General features: G+C 36.3%; 1 protein-coding gene and 1 long non-coding RNA gene across 7 annotated transcripts; both read right to left on the bottom strand.

The window, feature by feature from the left end:
• Nucleotides 1-3,533: 3,533 nt before the first annotated feature.
• Nucleotides 3,534-4,358, bottom strand: LOC121050713. Its single transcript, XR_005803625.1, has 2 exons — nucleotides 3,974-4,358; nucleotides 3,534-3,875 (listed from the first exon to the last, which is right to left on the bottom strand). It is a non-coding gene; the product is annotated as an uncharacterized LOC121050713 (long non-coding RNA).
• An 810-nt stretch (nucleotides 4,359-5,168) lies between these two features.
• Nucleotides 5,169-15,169, bottom strand: LOC112175120 (disease resistance protein RGA2-like). Of its 6 annotated transcripts, none has more exons than XR_005803624.1 (14): nucleotides 14,793-14,893; nucleotides 11,330-12,533; nucleotides 11,014-11,153; nucleotides 10,649-10,911; nucleotides 9,976-10,056; nucleotides 9,663-9,834; nucleotides 9,174-9,246; nucleotides 8,342-8,417; nucleotides 7,371-7,610; nucleotides 7,254-7,274; nucleotides 7,060-7,148; nucleotides 6,546-6,641; nucleotides 6,100-6,227; nucleotides 5,169-5,306 (listed from the first exon to the last, which is right to left on the bottom strand). XR_005803624.1 is itself a non-coding variant. In XM_040511617.1 (14 exons), exon 1 carries the CDS (start codon nucleotides 15,084-15,086, stop codon nucleotides 13,665-13,667), a length of 1,422 nt encoding a protein of 473 aa, XP_040367551.1. In that variant the 5' UTR covers nucleotides 15,087-15,169; the 3' UTR covers nucleotides 5,169-5,306; nucleotides 6,100-6,227; nucleotides 6,546-6,641; nucleotides 7,060-7,148; nucleotides 7,254-7,274; nucleotides 7,371-7,610; nucleotides 8,342-8,417; nucleotides 9,174-9,246; nucleotides 9,409-9,531; nucleotides 9,663-9,834; nucleotides 9,976-10,056; nucleotides 10,649-10,911; nucleotides 11,014-11,153; nucleotides 11,330-13,664. The 6 variants fall into 6 exon arrangements, 5 of the variants coding, with proteins under 5 accessions (XP_040367551.1, XP_040367547.1, XP_040367549.1 ...); XM_040511617.1 differs by adding an exon at nucleotides 9,409-9,531 and having other exon boundaries at nucleotides 11,330-15,169; XM_040511613.1 differs by lacking the exons at nucleotides 5,169-5,306; nucleotides 6,100-6,227; nucleotides 6,546-6,641; ... (2 more) ...; nucleotides 7,371-7,610; nucleotides 8,342-8,417 and having other exon boundaries at nucleotides 11,330-15,169.
• Between the last annotated feature and the right edge of the window lie 3,905 nt (nucleotides 15,170-19,074).

Raw genomic sequence — 19,074 nt, 5'->3', positions numbered from 1 at the left:
TAGTACCATTCAAACTTTGAATTTCAAATGATTGAACACATAGTTAAAATGATTGAATAAGTTGGATTGTTTTCTGTTGGACAATGGACAATGTATTTGTGAGTTTGTGTTGTAAACTATATAAATTTGTAATAATGCATTATTACTGTTATGTTAATGAGATAATTGGATATGCATTCTAGTCTTCCAGGTACCAAAATGAGTGGCAAATGACAGGGTGCAGAATTGTATTGAGTGGCAAAATGAGTGGAAAATGATTACTATATAAATTTGTAATAATGCATGATTACTGTTATGTTAATGAGATAATTGGATATGCATTCTAGTCTTCTAGGTACCAAAATGAGTGGCAAATGACAGGGTGCAGAATTGTATTCAGAAAACAGGGAAAACTGGCAAACATTCTTGAACTGGAAATTGAGCCCGAAAAAAGCCCGAAAGCCCGAACCGGTTCTGTTTCTGTCGGTTTTCATTTCGAAAAAAGCCCGAACCGGCCCGAACCGATATTCTCGATCTCGGTCTCGGTTTTACTGAATTTCGGGCCCGGCCCGACCCGAGCCCAGGCCTAGTACGCGCCGATTGTGATACAGTAAAAAATCTTTAAAATTTTAAACTTGATAAACTGCTGATAAAGGAACGTTGAATTAATTTCAGGAAACAAAACTATCTTCCTGACGCCCTAACAAGAGAAATGGCAATGTTCAATAGAAGAGAGGGCAATGAAGGTTGCAAGCCCAGAAATTAGAGACCTAGAAAAGAGCCTAGAGATGTTGAGGAATCAAAAGAAAAAAATTCTCAAAAGGTTCTTGCTAAATCCAAAAGGATTAGCCAAAACTGATCAATCTTAGGGTAAAGGATTGGCTAGCCCGTCTCAAACGGCAGACGATAAAGGCTTATCAAGACCGTTTAAGCTCCTGTTGCTTTGCCAAAAAGCAAAATAACTCCATCTGGAGTTTTAAATGTTTTTAATTATCAATTAAAAACTTTTGAAGAACCTATGTTCAGAACTCACAGAAGGTTAGCCTATGATAAGAAGGCCATTTTGGATAACCTTTTGTTTGCTTTTTAGGAAAGAAATAGCAGTCTCATGTTCCCAGCTTTGTTCGCCCTAGCTAAAGAACTTCATGAAAATGCTAGACCACCATTTGAAGAAATCTATGAAAATATCAGCAGAGTGCTGTCCAGAATGAAAAAATTCAATATCTTGAAGATCTTAAAAGTGCTAGAGTTCATGTTTTAGCACTAAAAGAAACATAATGGTTTGACTTTCATAATCTTATTGGAAGTCCCACTCAGATCCTCCTCAAACTCTCTTCATTGTCCCTAGACCTTATGTTAGAAGATATGTGGTCATGTTCAGAGTGAACATCCTCAAGAACACAAGCTCTGTCTTGTTGAAAATGGTTTTGTCTGTATTCTCTAGACAAAAACAAATGATGATCTCAAAGGATTGCCGGCCATCATAGTTAACACAATCAAGAATGTTAGAAAAATGACTGCATTATTAGGTTGAAATTCAGAACTACTCCTCCAGAGTGGATCCAGAAGAAAAATGGCGAAGTTAACTATATTTCTCCATACCATATGTGAGAATTATTCAAGGAAAATATCTGCAGCCTGCATGTGAAGGATACAATGGCCAACCAAATTCTAGCATTCCCTAGATGAAGGCAATGTCTCTAGAGTACATCAAAAAGATCATCGAAGAAGATATTGAAAATACATTCCTGGCAGCAGGAGAGAAAATCACAATAACTGCTTATGATCATCTTGAAGTTGTTAGCAGTGACCTTTTTCTATCTCTCAAGAAAAAGGAAATCGACTCCACTTTAGCCTGTTTTTAGTGGATCGAAAAAATTGAAAATGACAACCACTACAAAATGTATGAAGATACAGATGTAGAAGAATACATAACAACAGCTAGGATGGAAAACAACTCTTTTGTCGTAGGCCACAATTCAAAAAATAGATAAAAACATGTGAAGGAATAGGCACTGAAAGCAACTTTTACTTTTCATAAAGTCGCTTTTGCTTTTTAAAAAAGGAGAAGGTAAGAACACTTCACCAAGCGGAATCTACTTTTTGTCAATCGACCTCCATCATCTGGAGCACTCACAAAAACAGAAAATAATGGAGTTGTTCTGTACATTTTTATGTTTTGAATTCTGGTTTGAGTTCCACTCCCTCTATAAGGAGCTTTAAAGTCAGTTTGTAAGGCATCAGAAAATTGGGCAGAATAATTCTCTCAAGAAGTAAGAAAGTCATAGTAGCAGTGTTCAATTTTCCTTGTAAGAGTTGTTCATTTGATGCAGTGTGCTTTTTATTCTAAGTAAGTACTTGTAATCAGTTATGAATAACTAAATAGCTTTTAGTTGTTTACCCTAAGAGTGAGGCTCTGGGTTCTGCATCTGTATCTATGTTTGAATAAATAAATTTTAACTCGTGCCCAGTATACTGTCACAAAAATATTTAGTTGTATTTGCAAAATTTCATTTACTTATTTTCATTAGCAGTAGCAGTTGTTATGTTTCTTGCTTTTAAAATCTGAACCTATATCAATAGCTGTTTAGACAAGAGGTCGTTAGGTGAATTTGTGGCATGTTGAAGTCTAGTTCTTAGGCTGATACTGTGTAGGGTTTCTAAGTAGGATATGTTGACTGATACTGTGTGAAGTTTTCCAATAGGAAATATTTAACCTAAATATAAAAAAGAGTGGAGTGTGTCCAACTTAGTTGTGGATCTAATTATGTTTTGAAAGGTTGTCTAGTGGTTCTTTGTCATTGTCTTGAAAAGAAAAAGCATGTCTGAAGTGTTTGAACTTTGAAGCTTTTATTATTATTATTATTATTATTATTATTATTATTTATTTTGGACTTTGAAAAAAGAAAAAGCATGTCTGGAGTGTTTGAACTTTGAAGCTTTTATTATTATTATTATTATTATTATTATTATTATTATTATTATTTATTTTGGACTTTGAAAAAAAAGAGCATGTCTGGAGTGTTTGAACTTTGAAGCTTTTATTATTATTATTATTATTTTTTTTGGACTTTGAAAAAAGAAAAAGCATGTCCGGAGTGTTTGAACTTTGAAGCTTTTATTATTATTATTATTATTACTTTTTTTTTTTTGGACTTTTAAGTTAAGAGAATATGAACGGCAGAGAATTTGAATGAATGGATATGAATGGATCCGGAATCCGCAAACGATGTGTGCAATTCCTCCTCCTTCCCACAATCCCCTTTTCGTTTGATTCAGTTTGGGCAAAAGAGGACGAAGACAAAGCTGGTGGTTCTTCGGTAGCACTTAAGGTAGTTATTGTGTTGCTGGTGGTCACGGTGGCAGTGGGGTTTGGTGTGTTTCTGTTCAGGATATGGCAGAAGAAGAAGAGAGAGGAGCAGCACGCCTGGCTTAAAGCACCTTAAATCACATTTAGTTTCGTATGAATGCTGATATTGTGTTTACAGATTTCTAGTAATCTAGTTAACTGTTCAACTCTCTTACTCTAAATCTACTATTCGTTGTACTAAAAAGACCAACAGCCGATGTGAAAAAATATACACAAATTTATCATTCTTTACAAATACAAAGATCTGTTTTAAAGGGGTTGGTCAATAGACACAAGACTATGGCACAGGCCACAGGATGCAGCGTGCAAATTGTAGTTTTAACTAAGCCAACTGTTAAAACATGCTGATGGCAATTATTAAATGCAAACAAAATGCAGATGAAAATTTACCATCTGAGTAATTCGTTTAAACTGCAGATCATGTGCAAGCTGCATCTGCTCATTCAAATGAGATATTACTCGTTTTGAAAACCCCTTTTTCAGAAGCAACCTCTTCTTGTTGATCACGAAGCTTCATAGCCCTTTTCTGTCCAGATGCAACAATGTTTTGATCATTATATTCAAATACCAACATAGTAATAATCTCAAGAAATTACTATAAATAAAAGAGAAAACAACAAATACCTTCACTTCAGCAAATATCCCATCCATGTATGGCCGCCCGCCATTCTGTGCTATAACCGAGTTTACAAGCGAGAGAAGCTGCTGCACTTGTTCGACCCTCTTGCTTACATCAAATATGTCAAAATGATCTTCCCTTGATTCTACATTACTAATAGATTTCTGTCAACTTCTAATGATACTGCATTACTGCTCATTTGAACAAAGTCTACCTTATATCACCACACATCATTAATAAAGACAATGACACTAACATTTCTTGTAAAGTGGTAATACACATTTGACATTTGACATTTGATGTAAGCAATGAACAGGTAGGAGATCCCAAGAACTGTCTCAGTTTAGAGAGGAGAAGCATTTTCACTGAGTTTGATCTCATTTGGAAACAAATCTGGGGAGCAAAGAAAATAAAAAATGGAGAACCTTCAGGAATGCTTCAACAGAACGTCAATACTTCAAAACTCATGTCTCAACTTGACTATATTCTTTATCAAACTTATAAGTCCAAATGCAATACAACAATGATGTTAACACATAGTTAGAAAGAATATCGTATCCCGCTCATTCAGAAATGGAAATAAAAGTATTGATGTTATCATGACATTTTAAACTAGGGAAAGGAAAACAAAATTGGAGAAACAAATTTTAGTAACCTTTAAAAGCTCCGGGCAATCACGGCCCAAATAATCTTCCAAAGTCTCATCATTTTCTTCTCACTCACCTCCTTCCGTAAAGACAACAATCATATAGTCAAAGATTTTACTGCCAAATAGAGTTTGCAAGCTAAGGATTGCAGACTCCTCTTCTTGTGAAAAGCAAGGTCTAGTTGAGAAAACCACAAGTCCACAAGAACAGCATGGATCCCATCCTTAGCCAAACTAATGCATTTGACAATTTCTTTGCCAATAAAGTTTGATCTGGCAGAATATTCAAAAAGACCTGCAACATACCACACAAATCAAAAGGAAAGAATAACCGTTGAAAAGCAGGTTCTTAAATGCAACTACTTTATATGCTCGTTGGGCTACTCCTATAGACATTTTTTTATATACATAATTACAAAACAAATACACGTCAGTAAGACTTTACCAGGATTGCCTATGACATTAACTTTTTGTCCATCTCTCAAGATAGCAGTCTTCAATTCACAATTGCTCATGACACCATTAGAGCTACGCTTGTAACTGAAGGATTTTTTGCCAAGAATGCTGTTGCCTGTTGCACTTTTTCCATTACTAGTGCGTCCAACTAAGACCACAGTGTGAGCAGCATTAGAAAAGGGAAGCTCCCAGTCATCATCAATTGAACTTCTACCCATCATATAAAATCAGAATACCTGCAATCATAAATATTTTGTATTCTGTCAATGCTTCATAATGAGAATAGTATTGCAAGAAGAAAGAGGATACCTAGCAAGCATATAGTCTATATTATCTTCGCTCACTGCTTTATAATGACAAAAGCACGGCAATATATATCTAGAAAACTCACGCACACAATTGCAACGAGTACAAAAAAATCAGTTTCGACCTTTTGCTGAGAACAACAATCAGTTTCCATATCAATTAGCTCTAATAGTTTATGGTCAAAATTTTCTTTTTCTTCTTGCATAAGGAGTTATAATATGTTAAGTTACTAATGGGACTTTGTATCCGGTGGAACTATGAAACAAAAGAAAATTTTATGGGATCAAAATGATGGAAAAAGTAACGTAAGCAAAAGAAAGTTGCTGCTAAAAGAATTTGAGACACATGAGACATGAATTACTGTACAAGGAATGAAACAACTCACTATGCCTACATAATCCTGCAGCTCTAATTACTGAACCACCTGTTACCTTCAATTGATTTTCTATCTCTAAATTATAGCCTAGTATACATGCACTTATCAAGCTTCAGAACAATGTTGTTGGCAGAGTTTGAGAGTGTCCAACAAATCTTTCACAGTGACTGATTTAGACACAGATTGCACAAAACGCTTTCAGAGTCCATTTGCCAACAAAATGTTTCAGCCTAAAATGATAAAAAAAACATGCCAAGAAAATTATATTATTTGACAGGTGGAAAGTACATATATTCAAGCCCTAAAACTATTATATTGGAAGGGTGAGTCTCTAATGAGGACCTTACATTAAGGACCAAGTAATGGAACTTTAGATGCCAATCACATCTACCTAGTTTAGGTGAGCGCCCCCACTTCAATCAGTCAAATGGATATATACCAAATTTCCTTTATGGTGTACGCTTGATAGTCCGTCCTGCATCAAATGTGTTCATCAAAAATCAGATTAAGTTCTTCAGCAGGAGTCAATTCTTTTGACAGTTCAACAAATTAACAATGAACTTCTGAGAGTGTTGGACCGCGGGACAAGACTAAACGATGGTATTCATTGCACGTACGTAATGCAAAGTATTCGTAATCCAATTAATAATATGAATACCTGGATCTAATATGTCCATTTATTGAGTAGAAACATATAACAATAGTAGGAAATAGACATGAATAAATGAGGAATCTAAAACAGTTGAGGAACAAACACATTAAATTCACGATATGAGGTATCTAGCTAGCATACCTAGGTAGTGTTTGTCAGCTTCACAACTCCAATACCGGCCATTCTTGAAGCTTCAATCAGTGCGTTCCATATATAAGGTGTAGCTTTGTGTATTTTCTGAAGGAGAAAACATAATTAGGGGACTGAACTGAAGGGGAAGTCAATTTCAAACTAAGTACAGATTCGTTTAGAAATTATAGGCCACAATAGGATTATTAAATCTTTGTTTGTTTGTTTTTTTTTTTTTTTTTTGAATATAAGATACAATATATTATAATGCAATTGATATTACATACCAGAAAAGGTGGATATGATTGATTGACAGATTAATAACCAGAAAAGCATGGTAACTATTTTTCTTCTTTTTCAAATGAAAATATGTAATGTTACTAACAGTACTTCAATTCGTTTCCAGTTGGGGATATCGTACAAGGAAGGAAAATTTTACAAGCACACAATAAAAAAAAAAAACTAAATATAAGCAGAATAATATCAGATACATCAGACAACAATTATAGTGAAAGTAACAACTCACCAATCCAACAGAATCAGGCTACTGAACCACCATCAACTTGAACTGATTTTGCATCTTCAAATCCGTGCTCCTAGCAAAGACGCGTTGGACTACAATAACAAGATAGAATAACTATGCAAATAATAATATTCTTATAGGAAAATGTGCACATAATGGAAACTTGCAGTAAAGTTGAAATCCAACAAGATGAATACCTGAACGGTGGTATTTTCTGTCTGCAAAAAAAAAAAAAAATTAAAGTACTAGTCTATAAACTGAACTAATTTCATACTAAATGTGAAGACTCATTCAAAATTTGCATTTGGTGATACCTGTTCAGTTCCATGGAGATTTGTATTTGGGCAGCAAGTTTCACAACTGTGATGTGAGAAATGGACACCTCTTCATCTCCAAATGCAGTGCTGTTATCTTCTGCAGGAAGTCCAGCAGTTGTTTTAGCACTGGGCTGCCCAAAATTTGCAAGGAAGAAAGGCGTGGCATCACATATCTGAAAGCTGTCTAGTGCTCGCAGAATTTTTTAAACTCCCAATTGCTTTTGGTAAGTAGTTCAGCTTGTAACAACCACAAACATATCAGTTCATTGTCCGCCTACTTGTGGTAAAGGCCATACCAACTTGGAACAATTAATCATACTAAAGTTTTCAAATTACAGTAACAAATATCCAAATTCTAATAAATAATGACTAATGTAGCAATAGCAGCCCTAATCACCTAAAGTGAAATTAATGGCACAATTGGAAAACCTAAGGATGAGAGAGACTAGGTTTAGTATTTAACTCTAAAGTTTATCTGCGTAGTGCACTACTAATTTCTGCATAGGGGAATTGAATCAGACAGTGAGGATTGGCTGTTGAAACTGTTCAGCTAAGCCAATGTTTTAATAACCAAAGAGCAGGTACTTTACAAATTAACTTAACCTTGCAAAAAAAAAAAAAAAAAAAAAAAAAACAGGACTATTAAGGGAATTGGAGCGCAATGGATTCTCTGAGACACTGCATAGTGATACAACCACCACCACCACCACCACCACCAGAGTCTGGAAAGAGATCAGGACTCAAAAGTCGGGTGCTTCACATCGTGATATGCACGATTTTTCAACCCTACAGAAAAATGTAGATGACAATTTCCACATACATTGACTCAGGAAGCGCACAACTTTTTACTTGCAAGATATCCATATTTCCAAGCCCAAAAATAGGAACCCCATCTGCCACTACAACACTTCAAGGGCATCATGAATAGCATGGTTTTACAAGTCAATATATGAGAATAAGGGCCTTACAAGTCAGTAATCCCTTGACAAGCTTAGCATTCCACTCCAACATGTCCCTGTGAGCCAGATGCAATCTCCTTTTACTCTGCATAAAACCTACAACTTCAGTATCTCAATTACAGCGGAAATGAGCCTCATATACTAAAATACATGAATCAAATCCTCCTACTAAAATGTATGTACAAAATGTTAGCTCTGTTTGATAGATGCATATCAGATATTAGTTTAAGTAAATAAAAGGTTGCATTTATGTCCAGCTCTCAATCAACGAGTTGAGATAGAGCATAATGATATGTCACATGTCCTCCTCTCTGAACTTTATCATCAACACTTCCTTCTTTACACGTGCAACAGTTCGAAATCTGTTCATAGCTATTATAAGATTGCATAGCTTTTAGCTATCGAAGTTATGGAAAGTTGATCATACAAGAACAAAGACCATAATTCTTTTATCCCTATTAAACATTTTGGTATTCAGCCTTTCCACACACGCCTATCATTTCTTCATATCTCAATATCTAACACGTCTTTCGTACGACAAAATATTAGAAATATCATATGGGAAAGGAAGAAAGGTAATTCCCATTTCTTGTATACATGTTATTTGGGTTGTGCAAAAGAAATGACAAAAACCACCTATGAGACTAAAACATTGTTGGGCTTATCATTCGGACATCATTTTTCTACATAAGAGAACCAGCTAGACGAACATCTGGTGTGCATAAAAGTAAGTTGTAAACTAACACACAATTATCTGTAAACATACAAAGGAATCGAGTCCATGCAGCAGACAAGGATATACCAATGTTGTAAAAGAAGACCGTATTGAGAAAGATTGAACCTTTGATAAAGGGAAGTCTGATCGATTCACTTCTCAAATTCCAATCAGTTTCATTTCCACAAGAGACTTCAGCCTATATGACAAGAAAATCCATGTAATGAAAACTAGATGTCAAAACTTGTAATATTTTTAGAATTGGACAACAGGAAATTGCAATTGCAAGCACTTGTACAATAGATAATATAGGATTGTTTGAATAAAACGAAAAATAAACTTATTATATAGGACTACTTACAATGTTAATATCAGATTACCTAATAGCTTAGGTAAGAGCGTCTTGAATTAGTCAAAATGCTAGACAAGGTGGATATGATTGATTGACAGATTTATATCACCAGAAAGCATGGTAGCATTGCATCTTGAGATATACAATATTTGCAATTGATATGCCAATCACATGCCAAAAAAGGTGGATATGATTGATTGACAGAATATGTTCAGGTGTAGCTTAACAGAACAGAGTGCTTTATGTCTGGACCATATATTTACCTTCAAGTAGGCTTCAACGATTGAGATGGCAGCATTTGAACAGTCCATTTGCAAAAACACCAATTACCGAGCTCCCAGCTGCTTATTGTTAACATACAGTTTGCAGAGAAAGCTTCCTTACCCCAATTACTATTCGAATCCGAGTCAGCATCCATTCTACAAAAGCTTCAGCCTAAGACAGGAAAGCCCATGTCATGGAAATTAGACATCAAACCTAGTAAAATTAGATTCTTTGACAACTAGAAGCTGTGTAAATTGAAGCCTTTAAAGTTTAAAGTATACATAGGATTACTTAAGATGCTGATAAAGTTACCTAGTTTAGGTGAGAGGAACTTCAATCATTCAAATGGATACCAAAATTCCTGTATGGTGTACGACGGTGTTATAGTCCCTCCTGGATAGAATGTTTTCATCAAATCATATTCATTTCTCCACCAGCAGTGAAATCTTATGACGGTTCAAAAAATTACCAACCAATGTCGGTAAACATCGGATTGCAGCAAGATGGCAAATGACTAAACAGTAATATTCCTATTGCACATAATGCAGAGTATTGCTAACCCAATAATATGAATACCTAATGTAAATATATCCTTTTAGTGAGTAGAAACTAGAAAAAGATAAAAATACTAGGAAATAGACATGAATATAAACAACAAAAGCTCTAAGATTTGATATAATAAAGAGAAAAGGCAGAGGAGATCATCAATCAGTAACAATTAAAGAAACAAAATGAGGTATCTAGCTAGCATATGTTGTTATATAGAGAGCTTCATCAACTTGACAACTGCATTGACTTTCTTAGTGCTAGAAGCTTCAATGTTGTCCTCTAGTGTAACTTAGATAGTGTGATTTTTTGTCTCGGGAACTTCATTTCTGGAACAAAGATTTTATACAGAACATATCCAATTTTATAAGGACAGGATCATAAAAATCTAAAATAAGCAGAAACTATCAGATAACAATTACAAGGGAAGAAAACTCACCGCTCCAACAGAATCATGCAGCTCCAACTTCTGAACCACCCTTACCTTGAACTGATTCAGCATCTCAAATCCCTTGTCCTAGTAAAAGATTCGTATTTCGATATGGACAATGCCAAATAAGTACTCCAAAACCATGGATTCAACTCCTGACCTGACTGCAGTGTGCATCCATCAGAGGACGTGGATGCCCATCACTCAAAAGCACACCAAGGAAAGAGATAGAGCACATCCTCGTCAAAGGCAAACTGATTTGCTGCAAACAACTAGATAATCAAAATTCCAACCTAAATTAGAAACTGAAAAGAAAAAGAGGAGCAGAACGTAGAAATAAGAAAAACAAAAAAGAAAAGGAGACATAGAAACACCTCTGAGGATGAAGGAAGAGCCACTTCAGTCTAATTGGTTTACTTTATGGTTTGCAACCGCTTGAAAATTCCTCCTGCATAGAATTGGAGTTGGATTGGCGTTAAATCATCTTTTGAAAGTTAAACAAGTCTGTAAGCATCTGCAGAAAGAAGATACAATGATTAAAGTAAACAACTAATAATATTCTGATTGCAAAATGTGAACAGAATTGCAACTTTGCAAGTAGTTGAAATCTATAAAGTAGATCAAAAGAAAACAAATTTCATAGTAAATATTGTAAAGATTCATTCAGAATTTGCATTTGGTGATCGATACCTGTTCAGTTCCACTTCTGGATTGTGAGGTTTGGGATGTGAGAAATGTTGTGCCACTCCTTCCCCACGCCTTTTTCGTATTCTCGTTCCAGAATTGGACAACCCTTGATCTTCAGAGTACGCAGTGCTGGTATCTTGTAGAGGAAGTCTGGCAGTGCTTTTAGCTTTGGGCACCGAACAATTCGCAACTCAGAAAGGCGTGGCATTATTGTGATTTCAGAAACAAAGGCCCACTCCTCCCAGTTGGGCATGCCATCAAAAGTGAGTCGATTCAATTTGGGGAATAGAATTCCTGAGACTTCTTCTTCTTCTTCTTGTATTCTGAATTTCCAGAATTTCAAGCGACAGCAATTTTCCAAGAGGAGGCAAAAGTTCACAAAATCTCCAGCGAGTGAGATCAAGTTTTCTCAAATTGTGTATAGACTTGATCCAATAGAGAGACTCGGTGGTGCCATGGCAATTCCAAATAGATAAAGATTCCAAATTTTGATGCGGTTGCAATGCTTTCACTATTTCTTCATCGCCTGTTCTCTGCTCTCCATATGATTCCTCGAAAAATACTCCCAAATGAGAGAGGTGCTCCAACTGAGCTTTCTCAATCTCACTCGCATCATTCCCCAACCCTCGTATCTCAAGGCTCCCCTGAAGCTGGTCCATGATTCCGAGATCTCCTAATTTCAATGCTTCATCATCATCACCCTCGCATACTTTAAACCAGTCTAGTACTCGCAGACTTTTCAAACTCCCAATCCCTTTCGGTAAGTACCTCAGCCCCCAACAATAGTAAAGATATAGATGCTTCAAGTTAATCAACTTTCCCATTGCCTTGGGTAGTTTCTCAAGTTCATAGCAGTGAACAAGGACCAGAGTTTGTAGATTGCATAAATCACACACAGCTTCCGGTAATTCTCTCAAATTACCACCAAGAGACAAATCCAGATATCTCAAATGAATCAATTCACCAATCTCTTTTGGAACTTCATTGAGGATGTTATAACTCAAATTCAATGTCCTGAGGCATTTCATTTGCATAATTGAACCGGAGCTTATGGTTGTAATTCTTGAATTAAGGAGTATAAGGCTACGCATATTTTTACATCCATAACATGAAGTAGAAAATAGACCTTTGCGTACACTTATTAAGGTCAAATGACGAACCTTCTCACCCGGTGGCTCTATTTTTTTATTAGCACCCTCGGCTGCATCTACAATAGTGCAGTCTTTTTTGGTAAGAAACTGCACAAAGTCATGCACAATATCATGCATTTTGCACTCATAAACATTTTCCATCTCATCTTTTCTAAAATCTTGAAAGAAAGACCGCATTGCTAGACGTTCAAAATAATTTTGACCTATTCTTCTTTTTTCTTTGTTTTCCTTTGAATTAAGATAATTTTGTGACAGGTAAGATAAAGGTTCATATTTGGAGAGTTTGCTCTTCTATTCTTCCTACAGTCTCACAGTTACGAAAGAAACAAGTGTTTATTGATGAGGGATGTCTCTTCTGTAATGCGGAAGAGGAGACGATTGAACATGTTAGTAGAGATTGCTCTTTTGTCAAAGAGACTCTATGTCTATGCCCGGGCCTTGAAGGTATTTTTTCCAATCCCAATGTTGCTTCTTGTTTGGATTGGCTTCAATTTTGTAACGATAAGCTTTCTAGGGATTTATTTTCCCTATTGCTGTGGGGAATCTGGTCTATTTGGAAAGAAAGAAATAAAAGAGTTTGGCAAGGGAAGATGTCTATTCCTACTCAGTTGAGATACGGTTTTTGCTCCCAACATGTTTTGTTTAATTCTGTTGGTAAAGGGCAGTGCCGTAAGGCAGCTCGAGAGGCTAGGCCGTGGTCACCTCCCCCAATTGGGTGGGTGAAGGCTAACCTAGATGGTGCTTTTGATCAGCATACTAATTGTGGGGGCCTTGGAGTGATAATTCGTGACTCTTCAGGTTTAATTACGGGAGGATGTTGCAGGAAAGTGTCTCATGTCACAACCCCTGCTATGGTGGAATCGCTTGCTGCTAGATTGGCTTGTCAGTTTGCTGTGAGTCATAGCTTGGCTCCAATTATTTTTGAAACTGATTGCCAAAAATTGGTTAAGGATATCATGTCTGATGAAGAGGATGCTTCTGGGTATGGGAGGATTGTGGAAGATATTTCTTTTTTCCAAGCTTCTTTACCGAGTTCTTACTTTACTCATGTCTTTAGAGAGTCTAATTCAGCTGCGCATATGTTAGCTAAGTTGGCTCTTAATTCTAGTATAGACTTAGCTTGGAGGGGTCAGATTCCCTCTAGCATCAGCAACTATGTTGCTAACCATTGTATGAATTGATTCTAGTTATAAAAGTTTGACGTCTTTCCCCTCAAAAAAAAAAAGATAATTTTGTGACATCCAAAGCTCAATTAAATTATCTTTTCTTAACACATAATCTTTTGGAAATATTGCACAATACAAAAGACACATTTTAACTTCAGGAGCCAAATCATAATAACTTAGTAATAGCGGTCGGAAAACTTGTTGCTCAACTTCTTCTAATTCCCATATCTTACTATTCAGAACATCCTGCCATTCCTCTTTTTTTTCCTTATACCACACTAGACTGCCCAAAGTCTTTGCAGCAAGAGGCAAACCTTTACACTTTTTCACAATTTCCTCACCAATAACTCCAAACCCATTAGCCTCATCTTCTTCCCTATCCAAAAATGCAAAGCTATTGAACAATGCTAGACAATCCACATCGCTCAACTTGTCCAAATGGATCATGTTGCTGGTTGCTCTCATCATTTTAGCAACCCCTTCTTTTCGTGTGGTCACAAGTATTGTACTACCTTCAGCACAAGTTTGCAATATTTCTGGTAGTTTCAAACTTTCCCACTGTCTTTGGTCTTCGGTCCACACATCATCTAGGACAAGGAGGAACTTCTTATTCTCAACATGTGACATTATACAGAGAAGTAGAGTTTCCAACTCATTTGAACTAATCTGAGTTTCTTTTTTATCTAGACTTTCAATAATCGCTCTCGCAATCTTAATTTCATCAAAAGGGTCTGAGACACAAACCCATACTTTCTTGTGAAAATGGGCAATAACCTTTTCATTGTTAAAGACTAGTTGGGTAAGAGTTGTTTTCCCCATCCCTCCCATCCCTACAATAGGGATGACAAGGAACCGCTCGCCTTCTTGGCTACTTTCTCTCAATAACTTGCTCAACAACATCTCTTTTTCTTCGTCTCGGCCAAATATCTTGGCTATATCGACCAAAGATGAAGTTTTCTGTCGTTGAATAAGCTGTTGATCATCATGGCCACCTATTGTGGATTGATAAAAGCCATACATTTCTCTTTCAGCAGTAATCACAGTTAGTTTCTCATTCAGTTTCTTTATCCTTGTAGCAATGTTATGATGATGAATTGCCTTATTGACTTGGCCAAAACAAAAGCAATTGGAGGGAGTGGGGAAACATACCTTCTTCTTGCCTTCCTCCACTTGTTGTTTCAAAATTTCAGTGTTCCACTCGTCTAAGACGTCGTCCATCTCGTACGATACATCATTGAGCTTCTGCAACCAGTCTCTCACTCTGGCCTCCGTCACTTGTTTCTTCTCTGCATCCTCCAGCACAGCTTGAATGGCTTCGAGATTGCTGCGGAAACTATGAACATCTTCCTCAGCATTCAAAATGAGTGTCACCGCTTGTTTTGTGTGTTCAAACACTATTGAAGCCAGTTGCTCTAGAAGCACAGAGATGAGTGCCTCAGCCATTTTTCGCGTTAGAACTCGGTTATAATTGAAAGAGAAAAGAATAGAGATGAATATGAAATTGTTGGATGAGTGTGCCCTCACCTCTCTTCTACCAATTATATAGTGTCGAAATTAGATGTGATAGGGAATAACTAAATAAGGAACGTCCCTCAATTATTTATTCAACAGAGCATTTTGAATATTCCTCTTTAATAATTGCAAGCATGACTATCAAACATTTAGGTAAGAAAGGGACTAGTTTGCTAAATATCAAACTATCAAACATTTAGGTAAGGCAGCGACTCTTTACCGAAGGACAGAAAGCTTGTGATGGGTTCACACTTTTTACAGCTGCTCCATTATCAATGTCACATTTTTCTTGGTAGTCCGTACCATATTAGTTTATGATTTCCAATTCCATGTATTTGGTAATTTCAAATACCTCAATTATTTGGTAGTCGGTACCAAATTAGTATTATGATTTCCAAGTAGGAAGAAACTAGAACCTGTAAATAACCATATACATGCTCACAACATATGCACACAATCATAAAAGGGTTTAAGGCTTACCTTCAGCAATCACTGGCATGGATTCCATCTTATGCTGCAACCACGAACACTGAATATGGCCTTCTGTTACTTACCAACTTGCTTCTCAATGGACAGAACAATATGCAAAACGTCGGTAGTAATCAAGGACCAATTCATCTGTATATATATAGGTGACTTAAACCTCAAGAAGCTTCCCATTAAAGCTATCCATATTGATTTAGGTTTCCTAGTTAGATTCTTAATGTAACACTTCATTGTAGTCTTTCTTGCAGACTAAGAATAGGATTACTTACCTTAATGAATAGATACACTGCTTCATTAAGTTACAAGTATTGATTTACAGTTTGTATCCATGTTAAGCTAGGTTTGACATTTAGCTAATCATCAATTACTTTATGATGATATGTGTTAAGTCCATATTTGATCTAACAATCTCCCCCTTGGACTCACACATATCATACTCGATGAATTGCACCAGATAACATCAAAACCTACTTAACTTACTGAAGTGCGCGCCAGATGACAAACTCAAATAAAAAATCCATTCCAACATGGTCAGATCACAGTTACTTATGCAGAGCAAGAAACAGTATACATTTTAACAAAAATGCAGAGTTTCAAAACCACAACCATAAGTTCCTGCAATCCACATATGTCAAACCAGAAGTGATACAATATATGTTAACGTGTATCAACAAGTAAACATATATTAGGTCCTACTTTACGTTTCTAAAACCAGAAACTCAAGCAATTTTTCTGAACACTGATGGCTTAAAACATTGCTTGAACCTTAGCATCATGCTGTACATGATTTAAGCCATCTGATAGCAAGTATGACATTCAAAACAAGATGATAATTTCCAAAATAAAACAATAAAGCTGCAGCAAAATCATATTTGGAAATACCTCGAAATTTTATTGATAATAATAAATTGCCATTACAAATAAGTTGTGATAAACAAAAGTCAAAAATATCACAACTGAAAATACAAGAACTCAAGAACCTTAAAATTTTAAATTGCTCCAACTGGACTAACTCTACTGAACCTAAGCATCTAGATTAGCTAAAACTCCAATGCTTGTTGTATGCTTCTGGAATGCTGCTACTGACAAGGCCTTGGTGAAAGGATCTACTAGCTGTGAATTTGTGTCAATACTCAAAATAACTATTTCACCATGCTTTACTCTTTCTCTAACACTGTAATACTTTAGATCAATGTGTTTAGAATTATTTGACCTTTTACTATTCTTGCTAAAGAAAACTGCAGCCTCATTGTCACAATAAATCACAAGTGTTCCAGCCACAATGTGACTCAATACTTTGGTCTGCATGAGAAAATTCCTAATCCAAAGTCCTTCACACACAGTTTCATATACTGCAATAAATTCAGCTTGCATAGTAGAAGTTGAAACAAGTGTTTGTTTCATGGTTTTCCAAGCAATAGCACCTCCTGCAAGCATGAACACATATCCACAAGTCGATTTCTTGGAGTCCGGATAATTCCCTGCAAAATCCAAGTCTGAGAATCCAATGAGTTTCAGATCCTCCACTTGCCTATAAACTAGCATGTGGCTTTTAGTTCTCTGCAGGTATCTCAACACTTTCTTCCCAGCTACCCAATGCTCATGGCCTGGATTAGACTGGAATCTTGACAAAATCCCTACTGCAAAAGACAAGTCTGGCCTAGTGCAGACTTGTGCATACATGAGACTTCCTACAAGTCTGGCATAAGGCTTTGATTCCATATTTTCCTTTTCAACATGGGAACTTCTCCAGCTGCACACTCCATACCAAACCTCTTTAAAACTTTGGTAATATAATTCTGTTGAGACAAACCAAGTAGTCTCTGTGCCCTATCTTTTTTAATCTCAATACCTAGTACATAGGATGCTTCTCCTAAGTCTTTCATGTCAAAATTCCTTGATAGAAAACTCTTGGTATCTTTCAGCAATTTAATGTTACTGCTAGCCAAAAGTATATCATCCACATAGAGTACTAGAAAAATAAAATTGTTCCCAACTGTCTTCAAATAAACACATTCATCAACAAGATTTTCTGTAAATCCAAAAGTAGAAATCACAGAATCAAATTTCTTGTATCACTGTCTAGAAGCTTGTTTTAGGCCATAAATTGATTTTCTTAACTTACACACTAAATTTTCACTTCCAGCTTATACAAACCCTTCTGGCTGCCTCATATAAATCACTTCATCTAGTTCACCATTCAAGAAAGCTGTTTTAACATCCATCTGGTGCAGCTCCATATCAAAATGAGCCACTAAAGCCATGATTATCCTAAACGAGTCTTTTGTAGAAACTGGAGAAAAAGTCTCAGTAAAGTCAATGCCCTCCTTCTGTGTAAAACCCTTGGCAACTAATCTTGCTTTATGTCTCTCTACATTGCCATTTGCATCTCTTTTGGTTTTGAAAACTCATTTACAACCTATAGGCTTCTGGTTGGGGTCAAGTTCAACTAATTCCCAAACTGCATTTTGACTCATGGAATTAATTTCTGCTTTCATTGCTAGCTGCCATTGATGAGATTCACTACTCCCAATGGCCTGATTAAATGTAGTTGGATCATTGTCCTCTGCACAGTCCATTTCAATTTCTGCTTCTTGTAGATAAACAATGTAGTCACTCTCTTCCCCCCCATAAGTTGGTCTTCTTGCTCTCTGTGATCTTCTAGGCAGAGCCACTGGAGGATTTTGAGGTTCAGTTACGTGGCCAGTTACTTGACCAGGTACAGTTACTTGGTCAGTTACATGGTCAGTGACATGGGCAGTTACTTGACCAGGTATAGTTACTTGGTCAGTGACATGGTCAGTTACTTGGTAAGTGACTTGACCAGGTACAGTTACTTGGTTAGTGACATGGTCAGTTACTTGGCCAGTTACTCGACCAGGTACAGTTACTTGGTCAGTGACATGGTCAGTTACGTGACCAGTGACATGATCAGTTACATCTTGTTCTAAAGGCAATGCTACACTTATATTCTCATTTGACACAATTTCCTCAAAATCTGAGGTTAAATCCTCAAGGTTTGTATTGTGAACTTTTTCACTTAGAAACTTTACTTGATGTGTTTCAAAAATTCTAGGTGAATGATGAGCAGAATATAATTTATAGCCTTTAGATTTATCTGGGTAACCTATAAAATAGCAACTAACAGTTTTGGGGTCAAGTTTATTCAAGCCTGGATTATAAATCCTAGCTTCTGCATGACATCCCCAACCATGGCAGTGATGAAGACTAGATTTCCTGCCACACCAAAGCTCAAAAGCAGTATTTTCTATGGCTTTGCTAGGTGTCCTGTTGCAAATATAATTTGCAGTTTTTAAAGCCTCACCCCACAGAAATTTAGGCAAACCAGTTGTACACATCATGCATCTAACCATGTTCAAAAGAGTCCTATTCTTTCTCTCTGCAACATCATTCTGTTGTGGATTATAGGGTG

This window comes from Rosa chinensis, chromosome 7, assembly GCF_002994745.2.
Source record: "Rosa chinensis cultivar Old Blush chromosome 7, RchiOBHm-V2, whole genome shotgun sequence".
In the NCBI taxonomy this organism is placed as follows: domain Eukaryota; kingdom Viridiplantae; phylum Streptophyta; class Magnoliopsida; order Rosales; family Rosaceae; genus Rosa; species Rosa chinensis.
The sequence above is the reverse complement of the archived record's forward strand: the minus strand, read 5'-3'. Positions and strand labels throughout refer to the sequence as shown.

Excerpts from the sequence above, each read along its gene's own strand:
- LOC112175120 (XM_040511617.1), bottom strand. The coding sequence starts at position 15,086 with ATGGCTGAGGCACTCATCTCTGTGCTTCTAGAGCAACTGGCTTCAATA.